General features: G+C 47.1%; 1 protein-coding gene across 1 annotated transcript in view; it reads right to left on the bottom strand.

Annotated features, from left to right (window-relative positions):
* STXBP2 (syntaxin binding protein 2) overlaps positions 1 to 19,714 on the bottom strand; it is a 90,907-nt gene that overhangs the window by 52,448 nt on the left and 18,745 nt on the right. Inside the window, exons 5-8 of the mRNA XM_033916533.1 lie at positions 18,303 to 18,381; positions 14,673 to 14,776; positions 11,713 to 11,861; positions 4,122 to 4,206 (exon numbers count right to left, since the gene is read on the bottom strand). Coding sequence (XP_033772424.1) covers positions 4,122 to 4,206; positions 11,713 to 11,861; positions 14,673 to 14,776; positions 18,303 to 18,381 — 417 coding nt within the window. The remainder of the gene's footprint in view (positions 1 to 4,121; positions 4,207 to 11,712; positions 11,862 to 14,672; positions 14,777 to 18,302; positions 18,382 to 19,714) is intronic.

The following is a 19,714-nucleotide window of genomic DNA, read 5'->3' as shown; positions in this document are numbered from 1 at the left end:
CGTTTGGGTCCTGGTCCCCGATGGTAATGGTAATGGCAGTGGCAGTGGCTTGGGGGAGGGCAGGGAGAAAGAAAGAAAAAGGGCAGGCAGGGAGACAGAAGGAAAGAAGAGAAACAGAAAAAAATGAAAGGGAGGCAGAGAGAAAAAAAGGGCAGGGAAGAGGAAGGAAAAGTTGGGGGAAGGAATGAGGTCTGGAGGAAAGGAAGCATACAGGCTAAAAGAAGGGAAGAAAGATTGTATGCACAGTCAGAAGAAGAAAGTGCAACCAGAGACTCATGAAATCACCAGACAAGGTAGGGAAAATGATTTTATTTTAAATTTAGTGATCAAAATGTGTCTGAATTTATATCTGCTGTCTATATTTTACACTAAGGTCCCCTTTTACTAAACCGCAATAGAGGTTTTTAGCGCAGGGAGCCTATGAGTGTCGAGAGCAGCGCTGGGCATTCAGCGCAGCTCCCTGCGCTTAAAAACTGCTATCATGGTTTAGTAAAAAGGGAGGGGGTATATTTGTCTATTTTTGTATGGTTGTTACTGAGGTGATAGTGCATAGAGTCATCTGCTTTGACCTCTTTGAAAAACCCTGGAATAGGAATGATGATTAACATTTTCTATGCATACAGTGTGCTTTGTGTTTTTTTTAAATTTTATTGTTGGTAGATCATTTTGACTTGGTCATTTAAAAATTAGCTCGCAAGCCCAAAAAGTGTGGGCACCCCTGCTCTAGCCCTATAGTAAGTCTAGTTCAGGGATAAGATAAGATAAAAGGGTGAATTAAAAATTAAAGACAATTGTTAAATTATGCAATAACCAGAACAAAGCTAGCAAAATTCCAACATATGTACTCGTACATTGTCTCTTGGATAGTTCGCTCATGCGCAGTGCAGCGCTCGCTCGGCCTTAAGTCGTGTGCCGCCATGAGGTCATAATCATGGACGCTCCATTGCAAGATTGCACCATTGAAGAACAATGTGCAGTAGTATACGTTCTTTGGGCAGAGGGAGTGAAACCTGTGGAAATTCACCATCAGTATGGACACAGAACCATGAATCAATGAAAGGTTTATGAGTAGGTGAAAAGGTTTAAGGCCGGAAAAACAGGTGTAACTGACTAAAGTCGTTCTGTCCGCCCATAAACATCGCATACACAAGAGCACATTGACAGGGCGAATGCCTCAATTAGAGAAGACCGACGGATAACGGTGTCTCAACTGGCTGCAAATTTGGATATCAGCTATGGATCTGCATTTGCAATAATGCATGATGACTTTGAGATACAGGAAAGTCTGCACGTGATGGGTTCCCAAACAGCTGACTGACCTGCAGAAGCAACAGCGTGCGGAGGCTACGACCCCTGAGATGGTATGAAGACGATACGAGTATTCTGGAGAGAACAGTCACCAGCAACGAGTCATGGGTACATCACTGCAACCCGGAGAGCAAACGCATGATGAAGTAAAGGAAGCGGTGCTCACCTAGCTTTGGGAGCAGCTGGAAAACTTCTCTGCACAAATGCAGAAGCTAGTTGAACGATGCAACAAATGCATCATCTTCTTTAGAGAACCCACGTTCATTCCAATGATCGACCACCCTTTCAGTATTTCTTCACCGAAAGGGCGGTTGATCATTGGAATGAACTTCCACTTCAGGTGATTGAGGCCAGCAGTGTGTCGGATTTTAAAAAGAAATGGGATAAACACGTGGGTTCTCTAAAGAGGTAAAATCAAGGGGGGGGGGTCAATAGAGTGGGCAGACTTGTTGGGCTATGGAAAGGGTGATATGCTCATTGGTTTACAATTACTTCTATTAAAGCTGTTAAATGTATGAGGGCACTGTCACACACAAAAAAAATCTTTACACACTTTATAAACTGGTTCAAGTAATTCCACTAAATACTCAAGAAACTGAGACTGATTCAGAACACAGCTGTTCACCTCATTTTTGGATTAAAAAAATTAGGAGCACATTACTCCTTTTTAATCAAAAACTTCATTGGTTGCCGGTAGAGTCCAGAGTTCTGTTTAAATTTTGAGACCCCGGCGCAACGGAAAAAAGGAAAATTATTTTTTTTTTTTTGTAAAAAAAGGAAAAACAAAGAAAGAAAGAAAAAATACACGCAGCGACCGCGTCGAAAAAAACGTACACAGCCGCGGCGACAGAAGGCAATAGAGCACACAATTATCCACAGGGCTTCTGGCTCCGCGGATGAAATAGAACTGAGGACCACGAGGTGGGGATGCGCCCTCTAGTGGGCAAGAAGGCTAGCACATGCGTGGTGCAGTGTGCAAACTTGAAACTTCAATCAAGTTTGCTTGAAAAGCTGTCCGCGCTGGGGCTCCGTAGATGACGTCACCCACATGTGAGAATATCATGCCTGCTTGTCCTGGGATAAAGCAGTTTTCGGTATGTTACCAGACTAACTTGCTCCTCATTTTCTCTCGAGTCACTCTAACAAGAGCACACGTAGGACTAACCTGTTTAACTATCCCTCAATTAAATCCTGTCAATATAAGAAGTTTCTAGAGAGAACTTTCGCTTTCCAGGTCGCTAAATTGAATATGGAGTTTGGAAAAACTATGTTAGAGGCTACATCTTATTTTGATTTTAGAAAACTGTTAAAGACCCATCTGTTTGATAGGTTGACGCCTTAATGTGTTTCGTGTTTTTATAAATAATCTCATGTTTTAACTGATCTACTCCAATTTTACCTCTTATGTTATTTCTATTCACACTGTATGTATTAAGTTTCCTAGTTGTAAACCGCTTCGAACTTTTGGTATAGCGGTATATAAAAAAAATAAATTATTATTATTAAAATTATTATTATTATTAAAGCCCATAAGACAGATCTTTGGAGCCAAATTCCAAATATGCCTAAATAGCCAAGAGATACCACAGCTCTGAGGTATACGTATGAAGTTCCCTGGAAGATCCAAGCAATTCCTTTTGGCTCTTAAACCTCTAACTGGAGAAACAATAGCTGGGTTCAATAGCCTTACTGGGTCCATCAAGCCCAGTAGCCCATTCTCACGGTGGCCAATCCATGTCACTAGTACCTGGCCAAAACCCAAGGGGTAGCAATATTCCATGCTACCAATACAAGGTAAGCAGTGGCTTCCCCTTCATCGAATGTCCCCTAGTTTTGTAATTTTTGACAGAGTGAAAAATCGTTCCACTTGTACCCATTCTACTCCACTTAGGATTTTGTAGACTTCAATCATATCTCTCCTCACCCGTCTCTTTTCTAATCTGAAGAGCCCTAACCATTTTAGTCTTTCCTCACACAAGAGGAGTTTCATCCCCTTTACCATCTTGGTCGCTCTTCTTTGAACCTTTCCTAGTGCCACTATATCTTTCTTGAGATAAGGAGACCAGAATTGAATGCAGTACTCCAGATGAGGTCACACCATGGAGTGATACAGGAGCATTATAACATTCTTAGTCTTTTTAACCATCTCTTTTTAAATAATTCCTAGCATCCCATTTGCTTTTTTGGTCGCTGCCGCACTTTGGGCGGAAGGTTTCATCTTATTGTCTACGACGATACCCAGATCCTTTTCTTGGGTGCTAATCTCCAAGGTGGACCTTAGCATCCGGTCACTGCGATTTAGGTTTATTCTTCCCAATGTGCATCACTTTGCATTTGTCCACATTAAATTTCATCTGTCACTTGGATGTCCGGTCTTCCAATTTCCTAAGGTCTTCCTGCAGATGCATTTTAACAACTTTGAACAGCTTAGGTGTCATCTGCAAATTTAATCACCTCACTCGTAGTTCCAATTTCCAGATCATTTATAAATGAGTTAAATAGCACCAGTCCCAGTACAGACCCCTGCAGCACTCCACTGTTTACTCTCCTCCATTGAGAAAAATGACCATTTAACCCTACCCTCTGTTCTCTATCCGATAACCAATTCCACAGTAATGTAGTCATCAGCTCAACTCTAGAAAGGTTTATAGAACAAACAAATCTAACAGCTTTCTGCTACATATCCCCTCAAGATCCCTATCACTAAAATAGAAAGCTTTATAACATAGCATGTTTCCTTGGTCCAAGTTGCTGAATTTAGACTCTATTTATAGAGTTTACCCACCTCTCTTAAGCCCATACTTAAAGATTACCTCGCCCATGCTGGGGTTGTCAGCTTTGAAGGCATTAAGTCTTGCCAGTACCATATGAGCCAGGCAGGAGTTATCATCATGGCCTCTAAGAGAAAACAAGACAAAATGAGAAGCTGGGGCAAAAATGAAATTCAGGGTTATAAAGGAAAAGGGGAAATATACCAACAGCTTTCTGTAAATGGGGGTCTAGATTTGGTTAGAAGACGATAAAAGTACAGAAACAGAGGTTCTCTGTAAATGGCAGGATAAACTACTGAGGGCTAGATGAACTAAACACAGTTGCTAAGACCATGAGAGTCGCTGTTTGCCGATTTTTTTGACCGATTGTGGAACAGCGAACAATGTTCCAAAAAGTTTCCACGTAAATGATTTGCATGGCGATGCGCCATAATCCCATCAGACTAGTCGCTCTGAGAGTGACTTGGCACATGCACAGAGCCAGTTTGGGGAAGCCCGAACAGCTGAGCAGCAGGGGAAACCCCAAAGCAGCCTCCTGCCACTCCGCTGTTGGAGCTTTTTTCTTTTAATGGCACAGATGCTGTGCATGTGTTACACACGTACAATAGCTGCCTCATTAAAAAAAAATACCTTGCTAGACCCTCCCCCCGTGCCAATTATGGCCCTTCCCAATGGCTTTCCCCCTCCCCCACAACACCCACTTTGGAACCAGAATGGATATGCCCCCGTGCCAGCCAAAATCAGCAGGAAGAATGCCCACTTCCTCCTGCCATCCCTCAAACTGACCCCACCCCTCCCTCCCTCACTCCCCTTCCTAAAAAAAAAAATAAAAAAATCGGTAGGAGGGATGACTGAGCCAATCAGAGGGAGGAGTCTAAAGCGCTGATTGGCTCAGATGCCAAAGGCCACTCTTCACATCCCAGAATGCATTGGAAAGGGGAAGGCCTGCAATTTTGAAGTGGCAGGTCTAATGAACAGGAAGGACTAGGCATCCCTCCTGCTGTCACCTAATTTCCAAGTACAGGGGAGGTTCAGGGAAGGGGGGCCGAGGGGCATCTGGTGGCTGGTGGAAGTGGACATCCCTCTTGCTGCTTTTTTTTTTTTTTTTTTAGAAAGGGGAGTGGGGGAGGGATGGGGTTAGTTCGGGGGGGGGGGCTTTGCAGGCGGAGGGGATCAGTAGCCGGAGGAAGTGGGCATCCCTCCTGCTGATTTTTTTTTTTTTTAAGGAAGGGGTCTGCAAATAAGATTGGTTGGTAAACCAGTCAAATGGGTCCATAGCTCCCAGTGTATTGGGTCCTAGATACTTTTATGTGGATTATTAAGTTGTACTTTTAATAAAGCCTATATCCGGAACATCAATTCTCCACAGACTTTTTTTGTCTCCATTGAATCCCTTTCTGTGGAATAACAAGGAGAAATTAGGTTCTTACCTGCTAATTTACTTTCTTTTAGCTTCTCCAGACCAGTAGAGGTTAATCTTTACAAATGGGGTATATATCCAATCATGACCAGCAGGTGGAGACTGAAAACAAAACTGTGGGACAGTATATACTATACTCCCTTCTCTATTTCCCTCAGTCTGCCGAAAAGCCAAGCAGAACCAAGAACTGGAAAACAGAAAGAAAAACAATACTCCGAACAGGAGTAACAACTAACATACCCAAATGCTGTTGGAAAATGCAGAGGAGAAATACCCGAAGGAAAATGTCCCCACAGCTCGCCAGCTAAGCCAGCCGAGCCACAGCCGCTGTTCTTTAATTCTCCCCGGCCCTAGAAAAATACTAGAACCCGCAGCAAAAAACAAAAACTGCCCGCGAAACAGCCCCAACAACAACAACAACAACAACAACAACAGACAGACAGACTGGGGACCTCTACTGGTCTGGAGAAGCTAAAAGAAAGTAAATTAGCAGGTAAGAACCTAATTTCTCCTTCTTTAGCACTCTCCAGACCAGTAGAGGTTAATCTTTACAAATGGGACGTACCAAAGCAGTCCCTCTCACGGGCGGGACCCCCGAAGGGCCGATATCAGAACACGCTCACCGAACACCGCGTCCCGACGCGCCTGCACATCAACCCGATAATGTCTAACAAAGGAATGCAAGGAAGACCAAACTGCAGCCTTACAAATATCCACTGGAGGCACAAGCGACGACTCAGCCCAAGAAGCTGCCTGACCCCGAGTGGAATGAGCCTTGAGAAACTCCGGAACAGGCTTCTGTCTCAGAAGATAAGCGGAAGCAATCGTCTCCTTGATCCAGCGCGCAATAGTAGCCTTAGAAGCGCCAGCCCCCCGACGAGGACCCGCCAGAAGGACAAAGAGATGATCGGATTTCCGGAACTCCCGGGTCCGCTGCACATAAGAGCAGAGGACCCAACCGACATCCAACTTGCGCAGCTGCCGTTGCTCAGAAGAGCCCTCCCGACCACCCAAGACCGGGAGGACCACCGATTGATTGACATGAAAAGGAGAAACTACTTTCGGCAGAAAGGAAGGAACAGGCCACAAGACAACCCGCTCCCTAGAAAACTCCAAGAAGGGAGCCCTACAAGAGAAAGCCTGTAGCTCAGAAACACGCCTAGCGGAAGTAATGGCCACCAAAAAGACCGCCTTCAGAGTAAGGTCCTTCAAAGAACAGCCATCCAACGGCTCGAAAGGCGGGCGCACCAAAACAGAGAGAACCAGATTGAGATCCCAAGAGGGAACCGAGGGACGTAGGGGAGGCCTGAGCAACTTGGCCGCCCGCAAAAAGCGAATCACATCAGGAATGGCCGACAAACGCTGACCTGTCACCAACCCTCGAAAAGCCGACAGGGCCGCAAGTTGAACCCGGAGAGAAGACCAAGCCAGGCCTCTATCCAGGCCATCCTGCAAGAACTCTAGAATGTTAGGCAGGGAAGCGCGAAAAGAGACCACTCCCCGCGCCCGGCACCACCCCTCAAAGAGACGCCAAACCCGCACATAAGCCCGAGAGGTAGAAAGCCTCCGGGACCCCAAGAGTGTAGAGATCACCTTATCTGAATATCCCTTCTTACCAAGGCGACCCCTTTCAAGAGCCAAGCCGTAAAACAGAAGGGAGACGGGTCGAACATGGGAATGGGACCCTGCGTCAGAAGATCGTCCAAGAGAGACAGAGGAAGAGGATCCGCCACCAGATGCCTCACCAGATCCGCATACCACGGACGTCGAGGCCAATCCGGAGCCACCAGAACCACCAGACCCGAATGGTGAACAATGCGAAGAAGTACTCTGCCCACTAATGGCCAAGGAGGGAACACATACAACAGCCCCTCCTTTGGCCACGGTTGGACCAGAGCATCCAGGCCCTCGGCCAGACCGTCCCTGCGACGACTGAAGAAGCGGGGCACTTTGGCGTTGCCACTCGTGGCCATCAGGTCCATCAGGGGCTGCCCCCAAGCCTGCACTATCAACTGAAACGCCACGGCGCCGAGACACCACTCTCCTGGAACCAGGAAGTGACGACTGAGGAAGTCCGCCTGAACATTTTCTACCCTGGCTATGTGAGAGGCCGAGAGGTCCAGAAGATGGGACTCCGCCCAAACCATGAGCCGAGCCGCCTCCTGCGCCACCTGAGTGCTCTTGGTGCCCCCCTGACGATTGACATAAGCCACCGTCGTGGCATTGTCCGACAGGACTCTGACCGACTTGCCCAACAAAAGGGAGTGGAAAGCTAACAGCGCCAGACGGACCGCTCTGGTCTCCAACACGTTGATCGACCAGGAGGCCTCCTCCGTGGACCAGGTGCCCTGAGCTGAGTGACCCAAACACTGAGCCCCCCAACCGAGGAGACTCGCATCCGTAAGGAGCACCGTCCACTGCGGGAGATCCAGACCCACCCCCTGAACCAGGTGAGGGGTCCGGAGCCACCAGCGCAGACTGCAGCGCGCCATGCCTCGCAGGGGAACAGGAACATCCAAACCGTGCCTCTGGGGAGACCACCTCCGGAGCAGAGCATACTGAAGAGGACGCATGTGGGCCCGCGCCCACCTCACCACGTCCAGGGACGCCGCCATCGACCCCAAGACTTGGAGGAAATCTCGCGCCCGAGGACACCGGGACGCCAAAAGCAGGCGAATCTGAGATTGCAATTTGCTCACCCGGGCCTCTGGAAGGAAGACCTTCCCCAAGGAGGTGTCGAACAGAACCCCAAGGTACTCCAGACGCTGAGCCGGGACCAACCGACTCTTGGAAAGGTTGACCACCCAGCCCAGCAACCGGAGAAACTCCACCACCCGAGCCGTAACCCAGGAGCTCTCCTGCAACGACTTTGCCCGAATCAACCAGTCGTCCAGGTAGGGGTGTACCAGGATGCCCTCCGACCGCAAGGCTGCTGCGACGACCACCATCACCTTGGTGAACGTCCGGGGAGCCGTGGCCAGATCAAAGAGAAGCGCACAGAACTGATAGTGCCGACCCAAGATCGCAAAGCGAAGGAAGCGCTGATGAGAGGCCTGAATGGGAACATGCAAGTAGGCCTCCGTCAGATCGAGAGAAGTGAGAAACTCCCCTGGCTGAACCGCCAGAATGACCGACCGCAGAGTTTCCATGCGGAAAAAGGGAATCTTGAGAGCCCTGTTGACCCCTTTCAAATCCAGGATGGGCTGAAAGGTCCCCTCCTTCTTGGGCACCACAAAGTAAATGGAGTACCTGCCGGTGCCCCACTCCGGAGGGGGCACTGGAACAACTGCCTTGAGATCTAGCAAGCGCTGAAGGGTCTGGCGAAAAGCCTGCGTCTTCCAAGGAGTCTGACATGGAGAGGCGAGGAAAAGGTCTGGCAGAGAGCGGGCGAACTCCAGGGCATAACCGTCCCGCACCACCTCCAGGACCCACTGATCGGACATGATCTCGGCCCATTTGGGGAAAAATTCGCGCAGCCGGGCCCCCACCAGAACCAAAGGGGGCGCCGGCAAGGAGTCATTGTGCAGGACGGGAAGTGGGGGAACCGGTGGAGGGATTTCCTGCCACCCGACGGGCCCCCCGAAAGGGCTGCATGCGCTGGAAGAACCGACCCCGGGAAAACCCTGGAGCCGGGAAAGAAGCAGCCCCACGCCCAGGGTGATACTTGCGAAACTCCCGCAAACGCCCCCGGGCAGCGCCACCCCGAGACGCAGGGCGGGCACGGTCCTCAGGCAGACGGGGACCTTTGAGTCCGTCAGAGTCTGAATCAACTTATCCAATTCCTCCCCAAACAAAAACGACCCCCGAAAGGGAAATTTAGTAAGCTTAGCTTTGGACGCAGCATCCGCCGCCCAAGCGCGCAGCCACAAAATACGCCGCATGGCCACGCCAAAGGCCATAGACTTAGCCGAGATCCGCACCAAGTCATAAAGAGCATCTGAGAGGAACGAGGCAGCCATCTCAATCTTCGCCACCTCCTGATCCACCAGAGACCAGTCATCAGACTCCCGATCCAGGACACGCTCAGCCCACCGAAACACGGCGCGAGCGACCAGCCCCCCACAAATAGCCGCCTGGACCCCAAAAGCAGAGACCTGAAAACTTTGCTTAAGGATGTTCTCCAACTTACGCTCCTCAGAGTCCCGCAAGGCAGAACCGCCCTCAACAGGCACGGTATGCCGCTTAGAAATCGCCGAGACCACTGCGTCTACGACTGTCGAAGCTAAAATAGCCCGATCCCCCTCTGGGATGGGATACAAACAAGCCATGCTGCGCGCCAAACGAAACGGCGCCTCCAGCGTTTTCCACTGTTCCAGTATAATATCCCGAATATCCTGATGCATAGGAAAATAGCGGGAAACGGAACGGATCCCCCGTAGCAGAGGGTCCCTCACACGCGGAGTCTCCGGCGGCGCATCCTCAAAACGCAACACCGAAGAAACCTGTTGAATCAGGTCCGGCAGCTCATCTCTCTGAAAAAGGCGCACCACTGATGCCTCTTCGCCGGAGGACGGGGAACCCGACAACCCGCCGCCAGCGGCCGTCCCCTCGAGAGGGTCCTGGAAATCCTCAGAAAGGTCCAGGTCCTCATCCAGACCGACACGCTCCTCCGACCATAAATCCTCGTCCCACGACACCCGCGGACGCTTGGACAAGGGAGGAGGAGGAGGGGATGCCACAACAGACGAGAGAGGCAAAGCCGCAGGGAGCGCGGAGGAAACCCCACTCCCCGAAACCCCCTGAGCGCAACTGGGACCCCCAGCCGCCTGAAAATAGGCTCTGCACAAGGAAAAAAAGAAATCAGGAGAAAACCCCCCCGAGGGTCCCAAGGGACTCCCTGCCACAGCAGGGGACCCAGCAGAAACCTGCCCCTGTTTTTCCAATACAGGGGGAAGGTCACCTGAGGTGGAAGACAAAATGGAGGGGCCAGACTGAGAAGATGGCGACTTTCCCGCCAAAAAAGCTCCCTCCATAGCCTGTAGCGGCTGAGAAACCTGAACAGTCCCAGCCGCTAAAACAGACAAGCCGGCATCAGCTGTCAAAACATCAGCTGAGAGGGAATCCCCAACAACCCGACCGTCGGCAGCTCGGGGAATCCCTCCGTGGGCGGTTGGGGAAGACCGGGCTTCCCCACTGCTCCCAGCCGACTCGCGAGGCACCATCGGCGGGGAGCTCTGGGCGCCTGCAGCCGCTGCCGACGGAGCTCCTCCACTGCACCGGCCTGAACACCGCTTGCACAGGCCGGCCGCGAGTGCCTCGCGCCTGGAGCACAATGAGCACTTTTTCCCTTTAGAAGTGCTCATTGCTCCATACGCGACCTAGCTATAAAAAAGTGCCGGTTAGATGAAAAAATACAGTAAAATACAGTTTTCTTAAAGGGAAACAACCCTCCAGACCAGCACTACCTCAGGATTTTTTTTTTTTTTTTTCACAGAACAGACTCCACAGGCTCTCGAAGCAATATGCCTTGCTTGATTTAGGGGGCAAGGCTTACTGCTGAGGCTCCTCTAAAAAAATGTGGGGAGATGGAGGAAGTGGGGGGAGGGACCCCGCTCGAGACCCGCCGGGTTTGACACCCCCGAGGTCGGACGAACCCCCAAACAGGGCCCGCACAAGCTCCGTCCGGCCAAAAACGGGGACTATAAACCCCCTAAACAAATTCCAACAGCCCTACCAAGGGAGATGGGTACAGATCACATCAACACCTGCTGGAGACTGAAAGAAGACTGAGGTAAATAGAGAAGGGAGTATATTAAATACTGTCCCACAGTTTTGTTTTCAGTCTCCACCTGCTGGTCATGATTGGATATATACCCCATTTGTAAAGATTAACCTCTACTGGTCTGGAGAGTGCTAAAGAATGTTCAATTCTTTGTTTGCTTTCAGAGTAAAAAAACCCAAAACATATAAGAACTGCTTTTGTCCAAAATTTGGTATTTCTGACTGGGTTTGGTTTTTTTTCCATGCCCTTCAAAGTCCTCTGAGCTAGTGGGAAAACTGGCCCATGTTGTCACATCAGACAGCTACTTGGAGAGCCTATGGCGTTCTCATAGTAATAAGGGTTTTCTTACAGGGACAGGCTCCTCTACTGCATGGAAAAGAGTAAGGTATTCCTGTAAGAAGTAGGTCTTTCTGTGTAGCAGATGAAGTACTAGATGGTGCAGGTTATCTATCTGTAGTTAACAGGCGGTTTTCCTACAGGAAGCAACTCACTTTCTGTAGCGAACGGCTGGATACTCTTTTAAGGTATCACAAAGCGTAGCAATCTGCTCTGCGAGGCTCTCCATCAGCTTGTTCTTCTCCACAGACCGATAAGGACTGAAGATGTTGTGGAATGTTTCTGGCGCATCCAGGGAAAAAACCTGAGAGAAAAGTCATCAGATAAAATAAAAGGTGCTATTGTAGGAAGAGTTAATAGTAGAGAATGACACGGTGGCAGTTACCCACGGCTATCCCGCCGAAACGGTGGGGGGAAAAAGTGCTCACTGCAGGCACAGGGACAAGGCCACCCACCGCCCCATGGAGCGGTGAATGGCCTTGTCCCCCGCAGTTAAGGGAGGGAAGGCGCGCGGTCACCGATCGCGCGCGGCCCCCCTCTCTCCCGCTAAAATCTATCTCCCTCCCTTCCCCCTTACCTTCATGGCGCTTTCGTAAAAAAATTACTGAAGCAACCGGAACTTGCATCAGAGGAGAAGCTTCCGCCCACACACCCGCGACTGCAGGCAGGCTTCGCCTGCTTCAATAAGTTTTTTATGAAAGCGCCATGAAGGTAAGGGGGAGGGAGGGAGATAGATTTGTCCGTAGGGAGGGAAGGAGAGGGCTGCGCACCTTCCATCCCTTAAGTTTCAATCCTTTACTAACGCACCGCAAAGGTAAGGGGGAAGGAGGGAGATTCTCGGGCCACTAAAGGGCGGTGAGGTGGTGAGAGAGAAGGGTGGATGCTGTGGGGACGGGTCGGTGAAGGGGATGGAGCAGTGAAGGGGACGGCAGTCCGGTGACGGGACAGCGACGGGGACAGATTTTTTTCCCCGTGTCATTCTCTAGTTAACAGCCAGAGATGCACAATGTTCCAGGGTAGCCAGGAAAATGGCACAGCTATGGAAAGCAGGGAAAAGAAAAGAAGATACCAAGCCTTGAGGCAAAACAGAACAAACAAAAAGAGGCACTGGAGATGTCAGAACCAACCTGCAGTCACAAATGCTTTATTGATAGTTTATTCAAAAAATGCTAAACACATATGGTCCCGACTAGGATTCAAGTTTCTGCGACTTTTTTTTCTCAAGTAGAGATGCCGACGCGTTTACAACGCACCATTTGCAGCGTATCACAAGTTTACAATTGTCCCCCGAGGAAGGCGACGGAGTTGCCGAAACTTGGATCCTATTCGGGACTATATGTGAATAGTTCCTCAGAAAACTAAAAACTGATAGTCCCATGAGCTGATATAGGGCAAGAAGGCACTGGCATGTGCATAGTATGGGCACACTATACGCCAAAAAATTTAAAGTAACAGCGCGCTTGGCAGTGTCCGTACCGGTTCCTTAGATGACCTCACCACCATGTGAGAATATAATCCCGCATGTCCTTCTTCACCGAAAGGGTGGTCGATCGTTGGAATGAACTTCCACTTCAGGTGATTCAGGCCAGCAGCGTGAAGGATTTTAAAAGGAAATGGGATACACATGTGGGATCTCTAGGGGGGTAAATTCAAGGGGGTAGGGTTGTTGGAGTGGGCAGACTTGATGGGCTGTGGCCCTTTTCTGCCGTCATCTTCTATGTTTCTATGTTTCTATGTCCTCAAGAATATAAATTTTGAGCAAAAATGATTTAACAAAGAAGAGAGCCGAGTGCACACAAGTCGTTATTATCTTAATAACTATGAGCCTCTGCTTACTTACAAGCACACTTACTACACAGCATATGAGGGATGTCAAACACTATACGCAAAAGTGCCACACTGATATTGCACGATACCACACCAGAAATTCATTGGGAAAGAGTTCCATGCCACCAGTGTAAGTCTCCAGACTGGAAACTCATAGGGGAGGAAATCCACGCTGACAATGTATGTATCTTCATGTTTGTAGTGCTCGACAGTGATCCTCAGTAGAGAATGACACGGGGGACAATGTTTTCCCTGTCCCCGTGGGGACTCATTTTCCCGTCCCATCCCCACGAGTTCTTTTCCTGTCCCTGCCCCATTCCTGCAAGCTCTGTCCTCATCTGCACAAGCCTCAAACACTTTAATATCGTAAGGCTTGTGTGGTTGTGAGTTTACAGGAATGGGGCAGGGACAGCAACAAAACTCACGGGGATGGGGCAGGTAAACTGAGTTCCTGCGGGGACTTGTCCCCGTGTCATTCTCTAATCCTCAGCCACACAGAGAATTACAATATAGCTCTGGTACACTTTTGCTCTCCCTGAAGACGTAAACGAAACTCCGCTGGAGTAGGAGAGCAATGGAGTCAATTGTCTGACGGCTTTGGGAGTTTATAAGACAGTTTTTAATTTTTCATATTTACTTGGGGGATAAACACATATTAAGGACCTGATTTGGAAGCAGCGTTGCACTTTGACTGGACGGACAAGCATTTCAGATAAGTGGTTTTCACTTTTTGAAATATAGAAATTGTGAGTTTGTGTGTTACCAGCATCAGGTGGGAACACAATTGTGCGATGATGGTTCCTTTTGTTCCAAAATCTGGTCCAAAGTTTTCACTTAGGACCTGAGCGGAGGTGTACTGAGCACATTGTACAAAACAAAACAAAATTTTAAGCAGAATCTTGAAATTGTTTGTTGCATTTTGTGAATTTGGCAACATTTTGCATTTAAAGTTTTGAATGACAAAATTGATAAACTATTCCGCCGTTACCTTGCGGTTCGAGGCGGATTACATAAGAATTGTTGTGACATTAAGTAGAACTTTAAGGAATAGTCTGAACATTTTCTAATTTGCTAAGGAGTAGATAGTGTTTCAAGTGAAGCTTGGGACATGACTGGTTGTGTTATATTGGTTTTATGTATTTTTTTTGAAGAGTAGAGTTTGTTTCTTTTTTGAAGGTTTTGTAGTCTGGTCGAGATCAGCAGATTGGCGATTTCTCTGTCCAGTTTCACTGCTATCAGTATATACTACATTCAGAATTAGGAGAATATAAAATGTATGTCTCCTTACCTGCGATTCATATGGTAGAAATGCCACATTGATCTCTTTCAAGGTCTTTATCGCCTTTGTCACTCGTGCTTTTCCAAGTTCTCTGAACAATGAATCTGGACATGCTGCAGGCACAATTGGAATAAGCAGAGGTTATAAAATAGATACAAACATTTGCAAGGAAGTCCACAATAGATTTAAAAGGTCTCGATCTATCTCAGGGCAAACAACCTTACCTCCTATAACTGGCAGCCTACCTGGTAGTTTCAACACAGGATAAATGAACACCTGATGCTACCCTGATGTTTAAAAATATTTTCACAGTTAATTCTTTATTAGAAAACCATGTAGCTCTATCATACGACACTACTGTGAATGTGGGTTATGGGTTTATATATATACTAGTCGTTAAGCCCGTTACATTAACGGGTGCTAGAATTTATGTCTGTCTGTATTTTTCTTTCTGTCTCTTTCCTCCCTCCATTTCCCTGTGTAGCGCTGTCTCTGCTTTCTTCCTCAGTCTGCACTCTCAAGCTGTAATATTACTGCTTAGCTTTTTCTCCCTGCAAGCATCTCTGCTCTAGCCCCCTGTCCTTCTGTGACTGTCTGTGTGTCTCTCTCTACTTGTGCACAGTTTGTTTGTTTTTTTCAATCTCTCTTTAGCTCCTGATCCCCTCTCACTGACCCTTGCCGACTGCATGTAATTCCGGTTAGGTTTCCATGGCAACCCTGCTCGCGGGTCTGTTCGGTAGGGCCGTTTTTTCGGGTCTGCTGGCGCCGGGTGGGGAAGAGTCCTGGCTCCTTTTTTGGTTTGGGCGCGTGCAGAGGGGCTCAACAGCGCACAACCACCTTTCCTTCCCTCCCTCCATCAGGTGCAGTGCAGCTCCACCAATGTTAAAAGCAGCCGCATCGAAATCAGAGGCCTGCCACTGCCGTAGCACGTTCCCCTCTGCCTTGGTCCCGCCCCTTCTCTGACATATGGGACCGCGGCAGAGGGAACGTGTTACGGTGGCGGCAGGACTCCAATTTCAAAGCAGCTGCTTTTAACATAGGCGTAGCTGAACTGTACCTGATGGAGGAAGGGAAGGAACGGTGGGGCAAATTTCGTCAACGGCAGTCCTTGTGCGGTTCGAGAGAGGGGGGGGGTGGAGTCGGCGACTTGCAGCTTCGCGTGCCTCCCACCCCCCCTTCCCTCCGGCTCCGCCGCTGATAGTCTCCACCTGCATTGCCCCTGGCGCAGCACTCACCGGCCCGTCCAGCGGGGAACGGAGGAACAGGTTCAGGGCTGCCAGGGGGGGAGGAGTGAGTCCGGCTGAGACTGGCAGGAAGAGGAAGGCGGAGCAGGTGAGCCGGCACCGAAAAAAACTTTAAAGAGCCAGCCAGACCGTGAGTGCGAGCTGTTGTAAGTTTGCATGTGCACTCTTGCCGGCCACGGACATACGGATCACGGAAGCACGCGGATTAGAGTGCGCATGCGCCGCCTACGGTTTTATTATATAGATACAATTGTTATTATCTTGATGGATTTATCAAGTGTTGTTTTTGAGCCTATGTATGATTTTTCTTGTACACTTGTTGAATGATTAAAAAGGAATAAAGAATTAGAAAAAAAAAAAAAGATTTTTAAAAGAATTAATAGATAAATATCACTAACTTTCCTGGCCAATGACTGGAGCAAGGAGCAGAAACACTACGCCGACTATTTCAGTCTGTGACTTTGCAGCTGTGAGTAGGCTCCATTTCTGAGGCCTATTATGGAATGTTTGAATGAATAGTGGTTGAAAGACACTGTTTGCACTTTTTCAAAAATAGTGGTGTATTATATATTGTGTGACTTATGTTATTTAAACCACTTGGGTTAGTTATTTTAGGTACTATTCTATTTGGGACATCAATGAGAATAAAAAGTCAAATTTCATCAAATAATAATAAGCTTTTATTGATAATGACAGGAGTTGCCATTCAACATATTACCATGAATTGGAAAAATTATTCTAGACTTAATTACACTTTCTGGTGGAATTCGTTGTGTCATATATACAAAATGGAAAGAACAATTGCCATGCAAAAAGGGAATTATAATAATTTTAAAAAGATTTGGGGGCCATTTAAACTATTGTAATGATTAGACGCCTTTTTACACTGAAAGTATATTTATAATTAGGGGAAGGGAGGGCGGGTTTTTAGTTGTATTAAAGATTTAATTAATAATTATAAATGTAATATTTATATGATATTTTGACTATAATATCTGTGGAAAGGGTGGGGGGTGGAGGAAATAAATTTATGTATGTAAGATGATAATATTAAGAGTTTCAAGTGATGTGTATAAGTTCAATTGAAATAATATTTTTGTACTTGATTTAAGATGAAATAATGAATATATAATTGGAAAAAATATATATATATATTTTCGCAGCAGGTCTAGGACAAGTTGCTAAACTAGTATGTGATGAAGAAGCAATTGTTATTTCACAAGTTCGATATTTCTTGTCACGGGGAAGCTTGCGTATATGTGAGAAAATTTGCATTATTGCTGTCCATTCTGTAACCAGTCTAGTGTTAGGGACTTATGTGTGAGAAGCATATGCTGTTGCAGTCAGGAGATGGGTCAGTTTTTCATATCAACTAAGTTGGCCTACTTCATTACAGGATGATTTTTTTTTTGACTCCCGTAAAAGGGAGAATACAGGGTCAACCTTACTAAGCTACTCCAGTAAAAAGGTATCACTTGTACCTTGTTTGATGACCATTACTTCTACATTCCAGTAGGTAGAGACCTACAAAGAACAGAGACCTACGAGAGAGCGAGACCTACAAGAGAGAGAGAGCGAGACCTACAAGAGAGAGAGAGAGACCTACGAGAGAGTGACCATTACTTCTACATTCCAGTAGAGACTGACCAACGAGAGAGACCTACAAGAGAGAGAGAGAAACCTACAAGAGAGAGACCTACGAGAGCAAGACCTACAAGAGAGAGAGAGAGAGACCTACAAGAGAGAGAGCGAGACCTACAAGAGAGAGAGCGAGACCCACAAGAGAGAGACCTACGAGAGCAAGACCTACAAGAGAGAGAGAGAGAGACCTACAAGAGAGAGAGCGAGACCTATGAGAGAGAGCGTGACCCCTACGAGAGAGTGAGACCTACAAGAGAGAGAGAGACCTACGAGAGAGAGAGAGAGACCGAGAGAGACCTACAAGAGAGAGACCTACGAGAGAGCAAGACCTACAAGAGAGTTAAAGAGAGCGAGACCTACAAGAGAGAGAGAGACCTACCTACAAGACAGAGAGCAAGACCTACGAGAGAGAGCGAGACCTACAAGAGAGAGAGAGAGAGAGAGAGACCTACAAAAGAGAGCGAGAGCTACAAGAGAGAGACCTACAAGAGAGAGAGAGACACCTACAAGAGAGTTAGAGAGAGAGACCTACAAGAGAGAGAGAGACCTATGAGAGAGAGAGAGAGAGATACCGACAAGTAGAAATTATATGCATAATCACAGAGAGGAAAGAAACAGTCTTTACAGCCCCTGAATATTAGCTACACTGTATCTAAAGGGTTGATATAATGAAGTGCTCTACTTCTGGTTTAATATTCATTCATAGGTGCTATACCATCTTCCCCAGTGACAGGGCCATCCACTAAATACTCACTGTCAGTGAAGAAGACATGTGCTGCTTTGTAGGTGAAGGCCGGAGTGTCCTTGAAATCATTGATAAGAGCTCGTACAGACTAGTCAGAAAGGGAAGAGAGAATAAAAGTTACAGCTCAGTAGAGCTGAAACATCCACAAGCACTGCTCCCCTATATTAGGTTAACGGTGATCAAGTTTCAAGTTTATTGACTTTTAATATACCGACCATCGACAAGTATCTGGCCGGTTTACAATAAAATTTAAAAAAATAAAAAAAGTGCACACCAAGGACATTAACTAGACAGACTTGAAGGTGAGGGAAAGTAGGTAGGATTGGGGGGAGAGTTACATGTTAGAAGAAGAAAGGAGAGAGGGAAAAGGGTAAGGATCCACATTTAAGCAGCATCCAAAGAAGCATAGTTCAACCTATGCTGGAGGTCAATGAGAAAATACATGGTTACGGAGTACAGTGCTTTAGCCATTCTGTAAGTTTCCAGCAAAGCTGTTCAGCTGTCAAAAGATGCAGAAAATAAGTCCTCACCGACGGGTAGAATCATCTAACAAAGCTAAGCATGGTAAGAACAGAAAAATAGATCTTCATGTTTAGAGCTTTCCAGGCCGGTCACCCCTTTGGTGTCATTCTGCAGGATCTGAAAGCAACATTGATTTCTCCAAGGACAAGCAGGATGTTTAGACCACCTGAACAGGGGTCGCCATGCAACAAATTACTCAAAATTGGAAAGACTATACTAAATTAAATTACACATTTTGGTGGAATTCAGTTTGCCATATATATAAGATGGAAAAGATGATAGCATTACAACAAGTATGGGGACCATTGGCTAGTTATTCTAATGATCAGATATCTTAGCACATGGATAGACTATAGAGGGGGTTAGGGAGGGTAATTTATTTTATTTGGAAATAGGACTATTGACAAAAAGGGGGGATATTTATATTATATTATAAGAGTATTTGAATGTACTTCAAGTGTTATGAAATAATTGTCTTTTACTATGTATTTTCACTTGATGTAAGAAATAAAAATGAATAAAGATTTAAAAAAAAAAAAAAGAAAGACCACCTGAATGGGAATTCTTAGCCGTAGTTTGCCTTAACAAAAAAATGGAAGACACACACTGCCAACAGGCAACAACTTAGTTTTACTGGCAGCAGGCCTTTTGTGTGTTTGCGATAAAGGCAACCTGAAATAAAAGATTTTTTTTAAAAAGCACTACAGCAGCTGGAATTAGGTTCTATGCCTCAAAAGGAATTCTTAAAAACAGATTGACCAATCCTATTCTTGTGTCAGAGGCACTCTCTAAATAGTCATTTAAGCGCGCCGTCATTACAGAGCAGACAATTGAGTGCAAGACTCCAAGTTTATTTTAAAGAGCTTTGAGGGGGGAACCCCCCAGTTTACTTAATAGTG

This window comes from Geotrypetes seraphini, chromosome 12 (assembly GCF_902459505.1).
Source record: "Geotrypetes seraphini chromosome 12, aGeoSer1.1, whole genome shotgun sequence".
Taxonomy (NCBI): Eukaryota; Metazoa; Chordata; class Amphibia; order Gymnophiona; family Dermophiidae; genus Geotrypetes; species Geotrypetes seraphini.
This window is presented reverse-complemented; position numbering and strand designations above follow the sequence as displayed.